Consider the following 12627-nt stretch of genomic DNA (forward strand, 5'->3'; position numbering starts at 1 on the left):
TATTATAAATGCAGATTTGCGCAAATTTTCGTCGCGTAAAAATCCCTTGGTGTAATATCAAATTCCCCTGGATTTCAGACCAAAATCCCCTGGGAAGCCTCTCAGAAATATGGCATGTTTGATGATTTGTGTACAGATTATTATCCTTTATATATGTTATATAAGACCACAAATTCCTCAGTTAAAATGTCGCTTATATTTTTATCATTACACAATTGAGATGCTATTTTTAGCTCACCTGTCACTTTGTGACAAGGTGAGCTTTTGTGATCGCCTTTTGTCCGTCGTGCTTCGTGCATCGTCCGTCAACAATTTACTTAAAAGACATCTCCTCCTTAACCGCTGGGCCAATATTAATAAAACTTCATAGGGATGTTCCTTGGGTGGTCTTCTATCAAAGTTGTTCAAAAAATTCAATTCCATGCGGAACTCTGGTTGCCATGGCAACCAAAATTAAAAACTTTAAAAATCTTCTTCTCCCAAACCACAAGGCTTAGGCCGTTGATATATGGTAGGTAGGATCACCAAATGGTCCTCTACCAAGATTGTTCAAATTATGGCCCTTGGGTCAAAATTGGCCCCGCCCCGGGGGGTCATGGGTTTTCTCTTTATGTTTATAGTGAAAACTTAAAAAATCTTCTCCTCTGAACTTACTTGGCCTAGAGCTTAGATATTTGGCATGATTCATTGTCTAGTGGACCTCTACAAAGTTTGTTCAAATTATGGCCCTGGGGTCAAAATTGGCTCGCCCCGGGGGGTCATGGGTATTCTCTATATGTTTATAGTTAAAACTTCAAAAATCTTCTCCTCTGAACTTACTTGGACTAGAGCTTAGATATTTGGCATGATTCATCGTCTAGTGGACCTCTACAAAGATTGTTCAAATTATGGCCCTGGGGTCAAAATTGACCCCGCCCCTGGGGGGTCATGGGTTTTCTCTATATGTTTATAGTAAAAAAAAATCAAAAATCTCCTCTGAACTTACGTTGCTTAGAGCTTAGATATTTGGCATGATTCATCGTCTAGTGGGCCTCTACAAAGATTGTTCAAATTATGGCCTTGGGGTCAAAATTGGCCCTGCCCCGGGGGGTTAGGGTATTCTCTATATGTTTATAGTTAAAACTTCAAAAATCTTCTCCTCTGAACTTACTCGGACTAGAGCTTTGATATTTGGCATGATTCATCGTCTAGTGGACCTCTACAAAGATTTTCAAATTATGGCCTTGGGGTCAAAATTGGCCCCGCCTCCTTGGGGGGTCATGGGTTTTCTCTATATGTTTATAGTGAAAACTTCAAAAATCATCTCCTCTGAACTTACGTGGCTTAGAGCTTAGATATTTGGCATGATTCATCATCTAGTGGACCTCTACAAAGTTTGTTCAAATTATGGCCCTGGGGTCAAAATTGGCCACACCCCGGGGGTGATGGGTTTTCTCTATATGTGTTATAGTGAAAACTTCAAAAATCTTCTCCGAACTCACAAAGACAAGTAACTTCTTAATTTAAACTGGATAACATATTTAGTACACATACCAATTTTCAATATGGGCCACATACAACAATTAATAACAAATATACATATATAGATACACACATAAAATCAAGTAGTAACAAGAGCTTAGATATTTGGCATGATATATCATCTAGTTGACTTGTACCAATATTGTTCAATCTTTGGCCCTGGGGTCAAAAAATGGCCCCACCCGGGCGGTCATGGGTTTCCTCATATATATGTATATGATGAAAACTTAAAAAATCTTCTTCTCCGAAACCAAAAGGCGAAGGCCTTAGATATTTGATATGAAGCATCGTTTATTGGACCACTATTAAGATTGTTCAAACTTTAGCCCTGGGGTCAAAATTGGCCACGCCCCGTATTCATAGGCTTAGGTTTTCAATATTTGTATATAATGGAAGCATTAAAAAAAATTCTCTCCAAATTCACAAGGACTAGAGCTATTTGGCATAATACATCATTAAGTGGACCTCTACCTTTATTGTCCAAACTTTGGCAAAAAATGACCCCGCCCCGGGGGGTCATTGGTTTTCCTTATATGTATATAGTAAAACCTTAAAAACTTTCTCCAAAACCACAAAGCTTATAGTTGGAAGTTGTGAAACTTATTGGTCAGATCACAAAATAGCCTTCTACTGTACATGAACTAAATCTTTCAACACATAAGTAAAGTCTTCTGATATATGGTGTTTGGGGTTGTGATGACCTAGAAATCATAGTACTTTTGGTTAGAAGTTTCCGTATTTACTATAGATTATATAGAGATATAAATTGGTGTATTGTAACCTCATTTCTGTAGGAAATTGGACAAGGCGTTTTGGTAACGGTTTCCTGAGAATGATCACGTAGTGATATTTTTCAAAGAAAAAAATCGCTTTAATAGCTCTTCAGAGCTTATATTATACATGTTTGTACACCCGACTTTATAAAATAAATATTACTTGACTTGACTTGAACATACTTCTACCGACCAGATGCAAACAGCATGTTTTTGGCCATATAGCAATACTTTTTTTTGTATATTTTAGATATATTTTATATTGATTAACGAAAAAAAACAACGTCATGCCGTCATCAAAATTATGATCTTAACTGAAGACACAAGAAAGTCGGGCTAGTATATCACAAATTTTCACTACCCCTGGTCAATGAAAATCCACTAGCCTTAATATTTCTCTGATGTAAATGTCTTAAAATCACTGATAATCTTGCTTTGGTAGCTAACTTTTTCCATAAATATTTAAAAGTAAATCTCAATATTTGTCTTCCTAAACAGGGATCAAGCTAGCATCAAAGTTATGGGAGAAGTGAATTATCTATCTATATCTGTATAATGTCAACTCCTCTTTCGAGTGTTACTGACATGAAAGATGTGTGCAGTAAAATAGCAAGCCCAGTTTATTACATCTCCCATTTTGATAGTTTACATTTTTAAAAGATATGTTACTGCCAACACTTGTTATAATACTGAGTTCATTAATAAAAGCAATTAAACTAAATTCTTGTTGTTCATTCACCAGACTCATGTTATCATCACTGTTCAAGATATCATCCTCTTACTTGATATACTCCATAAGTCCTAGCTTATTCCAGACTTCTAAAAAACCTTAACTACTTTGAACCATCCAGATTTCTTATCAAACCAATGTGCAATATATGACAGGTGAGCGATTCAAGGCCATTTGGCCCTCTTGATTGTTTTGATCTTTAAATTCACTTGAGTAAATAATGCAATAAAAATGAATTAAACTGTTTGCGTCAACCTATATTGTCCCACTTTTAAAATTTGCTTTTCCTGTACGGACATTCAAATGAAAGTATCATTATCAGACTGATTTTCAGAAATAAATTTTCAAGTTTGATTTTTTTAGAATAACTTGAAAAGGGTGGTAATATAAAACAATTATTGCCTCGTCACCTTCATTTATGAGAGTAATATCACGGAGAAAAATTTGTGGTAGACATGCATAATGCATTAGGTTAATGTTCCTTTTCGGAGCTATTTACACGCCATTCACGATTAATTTATAGCTTTGCTTTTGACTGAAAAGATTTATACAAAACGGAACAAAATTGTAGAAGATTCTTTGCTTTTCCTTATAAAAAAGGGATTATGTTGACACAAAAGTAAACATGGCTCAGCTAGTTATGTGTATATAATAAAGGTATTGTCTAATTGGAGGTCATGTGTGAAATGTTCAAGTTTGGCACAGCCAGACGAATAACTAATTATGTCTCCCCCATATCCGCTCAATAACTAAGATCCTTTGGGTCTAGGAACTTCATACTTGGTATGCTAGTTGGTCATGACTAGTAAATGACTCCTATTGATTTTGAGATCAGTAGGTCAAAGGTCAAGGTCACAGTGACCTTGAGGTGAAGAAACGGTTTCCGCTTAATTACTAAATAACGCTTGCACCCAGGAACTTCATACTTGGTATGCTAGTTGGTCATGACTAGTAGATGACCTTATTGATTTTGAGATCAGAAGGTCAAGGTCACCATGACCTTGGGGTGAAGAAACGTTTTCTGCTCAATAACTAAGGAACGCTTACACCGAGGAACTTCATACTTGGTATGCCAGTTAGTCATGACTAGTTGATGGCCTCTATTGATTTTGGGATCAGAAGGTCAAAGGTCAAGGTGACTTTCAGGTAAAAAACAATTTGTTGGTCACCAGTCCGTACGTCACACTTCGTTCGGCTCAATAACTAATGAAAGCTTGGACCCAGGAACTTTATACTTTGTATACAGGTTGGTCATGACTAGTAGCTGACCCCTATGTTTGTTCGTCTCCAGTCCAAAAGTACAAATTTCATGTCCATCATTGATTATTTCTCACCTAAGACCACACAATGGGGGAGACAAGCGCTTTTTCAAAAAAGGAATCTCGAGTTTTCATATAGGTCTCTAAATAAATGATTACGTATATAATGGTTGGTGTGATTTTTGTTACTGACATTATGCCGGCCGTTATTGACTTTTCTCATTTCTATCTCTCGCCTCTGTCACGAACGTGTGTATGCGTCAGGAACAGTAAATGAAATAATATGAATGTAGAAATATTTTGTCAATTACACATGACTGCTCTTTTACATCATTATTGTCTTATGAAACTATACTCCTGTACTTTTGATACATTGTATTTTCAGTGCAAATTAAGTGACATCATCTGGTTGTATGATACTCACGAAAAATAAGAAGAAGAACTATATCATGTTACAACTTTAATTAATTTGAACGACCAATATGTTGATGTTTCAACCTGAATAGATACCTCAAATAAAATGTTGATCAATATGAAAATTAAACGTAGAACTTTTGAGTATTGCTTTGAAACTTTAGATACATTATGTGTTCCTCAACTATCCTACCTACTTCATTCATGAAGTTTGCAGTAATTTGAATAAAATGCTTAGAAATTCTGGTTATTTTTCTTTTGCATATAAGCACACATAAGCCAATATCTCACCAACAATTTAATGTATTGTATTGATTATTAATAAAACAGTACACAACCTATGGTACTTGAATATCAAAGTTAGATAACTCTCTTTAGCATATGCAGTAAAGCGGTGGTCATTTCAACAGGCGGTCATTCAAAAATTGGCAGGGTCAGTTGAGGTCAAAGCTTAGTCCTGACCATTATACCTTCTATTTTTATATAAGATTTACTGACAAGACTGAATCGAAACCTAAATAAGTCGAGAAGTCTATATAGCTCCCTTGCTAGTAAAAAAAAGCCCACAAATCAGGGGCAAAACATTATGATTACCTTGAGGTCATATTTTTACACATTTTCCCAAAAGCATGTTTCAAATAAAGAAAAAATTGGCAGGTGTTAACTTTTTGGCAAGTTGTTAAAAATTTAAAAGGTTGGAAAAACCGATTTTCACGGTTTACGCTTGATCGCTGATACTTGATATGGGCATTTGAGATGATAATTGTGAAAAGTTAATGACGAGAATTTAATCATTAATTTTACGTTGTTTGTTTAGAAAACATGTTGGGTTTTTTGTAAAAATAAATTTCACTTTTTATACAGTTATTGCTTTTTCTTTAACATTTTCACAACGCAATACATAATCGGTGCCGAAGTAAACTTAATAACAACTTCAAATTTTGAAAAAACATTGTAAGACATTTCATAACAGACTAAAATGGAAACTTGAGTCGCTGGAATCATTGGATCATTTGAGGTTAAAATTAGATCGGTTTCTGGCATCCTTGAGCGATCGCAGTTTTACTGTAATGCAAATTATGGCCCTTTATTATTTGACTAAAAAAATCTGGTAACAGTTTTGCATATAATCTAATTACAATGATCACTGAATGTTTCACCAAATCTTGCAATCATTAAAATTAAAAGCTGTAGTCAAGTCGAACGAGCCATCTCTATGAGCTCTTGTTTATTTCGCAGCACTCTGTTATTATTCGAAGCAACAGCTTCACTTGGGCAATAACTGTCCGGGAAGAAAAACAGGTTTGCATTCAATAACTAAGTGATTGCTCTTGTTATTTTCCTTGTTAAATAAAGCTTCTTATCCATCTTTAAATGATTTTTTTGTAGTGATATATATAGTTAGATAGCTAACTATTACAGAATAATGTTTTCCTAATAGCCATATTTGTAATTATTATATTCATTTTATTGTGGTAAATCCCCAGAAATGAATTAATTACATCTTATTAGTAATGCATTAGTCATATAATTATAATATTCAATTTTATTGTGATCATGAAATTATTATTATTATTATTATTATTATTATTATTATTATTATTTTGAATCATTATTATGCCTGTTTTTACATTATGGGCCTGTCACTCCTGGCTCGCCAAAGCTTTACCCCAGCACAAGTTTGGGGATTTTTGGGGATCGGTACAAGTACCGCAGTGCAACGGTATCACATCACTAGGACCAGTAGTTTATCGTCAGGACATTGGCAAATTAATTAGCCACAGAAGGGAGGACTGATTTTTTTAACAAAATTGTCTGTTGTTGTGCTGCCGGAGTGAGCAATGAAACTATTACTGCAGTACTCTGGTATGGGTCCTTTATATGGATAGAGCACCGGTAGGCCCCCCTTATGGATCGGCGGCTGTCAGATGGCCTCAATGTGCACCATATTGGTACAGTAGTAAAACAGTAGTCCTACCGATGTACTATCTATGAGAGTGCAGCTTTATGTAGAATGGAGTAAGGAAACCTGCTAAATAAATAATGGTACATTGGCATTGATTCCTATTTCTGTATTTCAGGAAGTAGAGCGTGAAATATCATTCAGAACCGAGTCGGGCCTCTACTACTCCTACTACAAGCAGATGGTCAATGCCCCCTCAATTACACAAGGTAACATGATGCCCCCCTGCCACCTCTTACATAAGGTAACACGCCTCTCACTCAAACAAGGTAACATGCCCCTCACTCACACAAGGTAATATGCCCCTCATACACACAAGGTAATATGCCCCTCACTCACACAAGGTAAAATGCCCCTCACTCACACAAGGTAATATGCCCCTCACTCACACAAGGTAACATGCCTCTCACTCACACAAGGTAACATGCCCCTCACTCACACAAGGTAACATGCCCCTCACTCACACAAGGTAATATGCCTCTCACTCACACAAGGTAACATGCCCCTCACTCACACAAGGTAATATGCCCCAGACTCACACAAGGTAATATGCCCCTCACTCACACAAGGTAACATCCCCCTCACTTTCACAAGGTAACATGCCCCTCACTCACACAAGGTAATATGCCTCTCACTCACACAATGTAATATGCCTCTCACTCACACAAGGTAAAATGCCCCTCACTCACACATGGTAATATGCCCCTCACTCACACAAGGTAATATGCCCCTCACTCACACAAGGTAACATGCCCCTCACTCACAAGGTTACATGCCCCTCACACACACAAGATAACTTGTCCCTTACTCACACAAGGTAACATGCCCCTCACTCACAAGGTAACATGCCTTGCTCACATAAGGTAACATGTCCCTCACACACACAAGGTAATATGAGCCTCACTCACATGGTGATATGCCCCTCACTCACACAAGGTAACATGCCCCTCACTCACACAAGGTAATATGCCCCTCACCCATACAAGGTAATATGCCTCTCACTCGAACAACGTAACACGCCCCTTACTCACACAAGGTAACACTCCCCTCGCACACAAAAGGTAACATGCCCCTTACTCACACAAGGTTACATGCCTCTCACTCACACAAGGTAACATGCCCCTCACTCACAAGGTAACATGCCCCTCACTCACACAAGGTAACATGCCCCTCACTCACACAATGTAACATGCCCCTCACTCACAAGGTTACATCCCCCTCACTCACACAAGGTAACACTCACCTCGCACACAAAAGGTAACATGCCCCTTACTCACACAAGGTTACATGCCCCTCACTCACACAAGGTAATATACCCCTTACTCACACAAGGTAACACTCCCCTCGCACTCACAATGTAACATGCCCCTTACTCACACAAGGTAATATGCTCCTCACTCACACAAGGTAACATGCCCCTCACTCACACAAGGTAATATGCCTCGCACACACAAGGTAACATGCCCCTTACTCACACAAGGTAATATGCCTCTCACTCACACAAGGTAACATGTCCCTTACTCACACATGGTAACATGCCCCTTACTCACACAAGGTAATATGCCTCACTTACACAAGGTAATATGCCCCTCACTCACACAAGGTAATATGCCCCTCATACACACAAGGTAATATGCCCTTCACTCACACAAGGTAAAATGCCCCTCACTCACACAAGGTAATATGCCCCTCACTCACACAAGGTAACATGCCTCTCACTCACACAAGGTAACATGCCCCTCACTCACACAAGGTAAAATGCCCCTCACTCACACATGGTAACATGCCCCTCACTTACACAAGGTAGCATGCTCCTCACTCACACAAGGTAAAATGCCCCTCACTCACACATGGTAACATGCCCCTCACTCACACAAGGTAACATGCCTCTCACTCACACAAGGTAACATGCCCCTCACTCACACAAGGTAAAATGCCCCTCACTCACACATGGTAATATGCCCCTCACTCACACATGGTAATATGCCCCTCACTCACACAAGGTAATATGCCCCTAACTCACACAAGGTAATATGCCCCTCACTCACACAAAGTAACATGCCCCTCACTCACACAAGGTAACATTCCTCTCACTCACACAAGGTAACATGCCCCTAACTCACACAAGGTAATATGCCCCTCACTCACACAAAGTAACATGCCTCTCACTAACACAAGGTAACATGCCCCTCACTCACACAAGGTAAAATGCCCCTCACTCACACATGGTAACATGCCCCTCACTCACACAAGGTAACATGCCCTTTACTCACACAAGGTAAAATGCCCCTCACTCACACATGGTAACATGCCCCTCACTCACACAAGGTAACATGCCTCTCACTCACACAAGGTAACATGCCCCTCAATCACACAAGGTAAAATGCCCCTCACTCACACATGGTAATATGCCCCTCACTCACACAAGGTAATATGCCCCTCACTCACACAAGGTAAAATGCCCCTCACTCACACAAAGTAAAATGCCTCTCACTCACACAAAGTAACATGCCTCTCACTCACACAAGGTAACATGCCCCTCACTCACACAAGGTAAAATGCCCCTCACTCACACATGGTAACATGCCCCTCACTCACGCAAGATAAAATGCCCCTCACTCACTCAAGGTAACATGTCCCTCACACACACAAGGTTATATGCCCCTCACTCACACAAGGTAAAATGCCCCTCACTCACACAAAGTAAAATGCCTCTCACTCACACAAAGTAACATGCCTCTCACTCACACAAGGTAACATGCCCCTCACTCACACAAGGTAAAATGCCCCTCACTCACACATGGTAACATGCCCCTCACTCACGCAAGATAAAATGCCCCTCACTCACTCAAGGTAACATGTCCCTCACACACACAAGGTAATATGCCCCTCACTCACACAAGGTAATATGCCCCTCACTCACACAAGGTAACATGCCCCTCACTTACACAAGGTAACATGCCTCTCACTCACACACGGTAACATGCCCCTCACTCACACAAGGTAATATGCTCCTCACTTACACAAGGTAACATCCCCCTCACTCACACAAGGTAATATGCCCCTCACTCACACAAGGTAACATGCCCCTCACTCACAAAAGGTAACATTGTTAATAACTGTTCAGATGACCAACACATCACTCAAATTAAGACGCCCCCTCACTCACAAAAGGTAACGCCCCCCTCATTCACAAATGATAAGATGTCCCCTGAATCACATACAATAAGACGTTTCCACATTCACACAAGCTGATGTGCCCATCAATCAAACATGATAAGACGCCCACTTTATCACACAAGATAAGACGTCCCCTCAATCAAACAAGATATGAAGCCCCCAAAACCACAAAAGATCAGAGGCCACCTCAATCACACAAGATAACATGCCAACTGAATTGCAAAAAATAAGACGTCCCCTCAATCACACAAGATAACATGCCAACTCAACCACACAAGATAAGACGCCACCTCAATCACACAAGAAAAGACTTCCCCTTAATCACACAAGAAAACATGCCACCTCAGTCACACAAGATAAGACGTCCCCTCAATCACACAAGATAAGATGTCCCCTCAATTACACAAGATAAGTTGCTCCCTCAGTCACACAAGATAACTTGCCCCCCTCAACCACACAAGATGACACGTCCCCTCAACCACACAAGTTAACATTGTTAATAACCAATAATTATACCCTTCCTTCACAAAGTGAAATGGGCAAGTGTAATCGGGCATTAAATGACTGGCAGTATTGCAATTAACCCCTTTTTAATTTAAACGTAACACAAGAGGATGAAAATCATTACTTTGTACAATTATAGTAAATTTCAAAAGTTGATTGTATGATATGCTCAATGATTAGACAGACTGAAAACAATTACTGTGAAATCATTAATGTTCGTGGGCATGAAATTTCGTGGTTTGCCGAAAAAAAACAATTTCGTGGGTACTTGAATTCGTGGATTTTCATTTTTGAAAAAAAAAAAATCGAAGATGCGATCGTCCTAGATCGTCTGCATAATATCCACGCGCTGGCCCGTGATTTCCGTCTTCTACGTCACTCGGTTTATGACACTCGCTAATGTGGTACGACATGCCAATTAGTGCATATACCCATGTCACTTGTCGATTTAATTGGGAATAAAGGTAATAAAAGAAGATGTACCCTGATCATAAATACAGATAGGGGAAGCCATTGAATGCCAATTAAGAATTTTGCAAACTGTGAAAACACCGAAAGGGTGCGTATATTGTCACGTTCGATGCTTAGTAACCTTCAATATACTAGTAATCGATTAATTATTTTATTAAATAAAAAAATTGAGTATGGACACTCATCACGCACATCTTGTAAACTTGGAGATTTTCATTAACAGCACACGTTTAAACACGTGCTTATAACTGTCATTTGCTGCATAAAACACATTTAATTGATTTGGTTCATTATTTATTAAAGGCAGTTATAATATATTAACAGAATAATGATCGTAAGTTATACAGTGAGACAGGTTTTAACACTGTATACTGCGACCTCTGTAAAAAATATACTAGAGTATGTACGTAACAAGGCAATTGAAAAAGTGAATAAAGGGTTTATATTTCGTGGGATCTTGAATTCGTGGATCACCCAACCCACGAAAACCACGAACATTAATGCCCCACGAACATTAATGATTTCACAGTAACTGCGTAACTATGTCTTAATAATCAAAAGTTGATTTATATATAAAGATTCTGTTTCAAAACATAGCAGTATATCTCTAGCAAGACTGCTAAGATGCAAATTGTTGACAGATCAAGAAACAGATGTTAACTTGATAATTGTGGTGAATAATTAAGAAATGAAAACAGTTGTTTCTTTGCAAACATTTAATTGTTTATTTTGTATGACTTAACATAAAAGATACCGAGTGTTCAGTATAATATGATATAAGCTAATGCTCTTCATCATTGTCCTCCTGGCCTACATGCATTAAGATATATTGTACATTTCAAGCCAATAGAATCTGAAACTGTTTTATTTAATTTAACACCTGTTTTAATACAAAATCACATTCAAGCATGTGTTGTACACAGTATAAAATATTTAAAATACAATTTAAAACACAAATTATTGACATTATGACACGATTCTATGAAAAAAACAACAGTACATAAAAGTTTTAGAATTAATGACATATTTTAAAGTATATGAAACTGCTCATATTTCAGCTCTGTATATTTGAAAGTATATTTTACATGGTCTTTCTGAGCCTTTAGTGCTATGCACCAGTCAATTGTAACCACGCTTTTTCCTGGACCTGGGGGCCGTGGTTACAATTGACTGGTGCATTACATTGTATTATATTAAATGTATACTCTGTTCAAAAAAGAAGGAGTAATTAAACCTTTGGTTTTGCACTCATCGAGGCTGTAAGTGTCTTTAATCTGTAAAATGCCAGAAATTTTCAAATGATACCATCAATGGCTTACAAAACGTGATCTATTTTAAAGAAAAAGAAATAAGATGCTTTTTGTAAGAGGAAAACATAATTTAAAGAAATGCAATCGACTGTTCATCAATTGTGTCACATTTACAGGAGTTTTGCCTAAAAGTCATCTTATAGGCAAAACTGAGTTTTTGTTACACACGAATATATGGTTTTTATTTCGGTACTTGATACATATTTTAATGTCCAATTTAATTTTTATCAGACCCTAGCCATTCTTATAATGAGCGTGTGTGTGTATCAATCCAAACATGTAATGGAAAACATTAAAATAGAAGGCTTATTTTATATTGGGAGAAGCAATTTAGGCATGATTAAGCTGGGAATTGACTGGTGTTATATTGTCCATATTCACTATTAAAAGGTCAAAGTTTCTGTAGGAATATGAAGATATTTAAGACACCCAGCAGAGTGTCTGTTTGTCCTAAAGTTGCCCAAAATATATTAGAGCCCTCCTTTTAACAAGCACATGACAA

The 12627-nt window shown here is 38.1% G+C and overlaps 1 protein-coding gene across 5 annotated transcripts in view; it reads left to right on the forward strand.

The window, feature by feature from the left end:
- The window catches only part of LOC128238563 (probable C-mannosyltransferase DPY19L3), an 87827-nt gene that overhangs the window by 31436 nt on the left and 43764 nt on the right, over positions 1-12627 (forward strand). For 4 of the 5 annotated variants that reach the window (XM_052954608.1, XM_052954609.1, XM_052954610.1 and 1 more), the window contains exon 3: positions 6779-6869. In XM_052954608.1, coding sequence (XP_052810568.1) covers positions 6779-6869 — 91 coding nt within the window. Of the gene's footprint in view, positions 1-6778; positions 6870-10239; positions 10247-12627 lie in introns of those variants that run through there. The other variant, XM_052954612.1, reaches the window with a different exon arrangement.

Source organism: Mya arenaria, chromosome 6 (genome assembly GCF_026914265.1).
Source record: "Mya arenaria isolate MELC-2E11 chromosome 6, ASM2691426v1".
Taxonomy (NCBI): Eukaryota; Metazoa; Mollusca; class Bivalvia; order Myida; family Myidae; genus Mya; species Mya arenaria.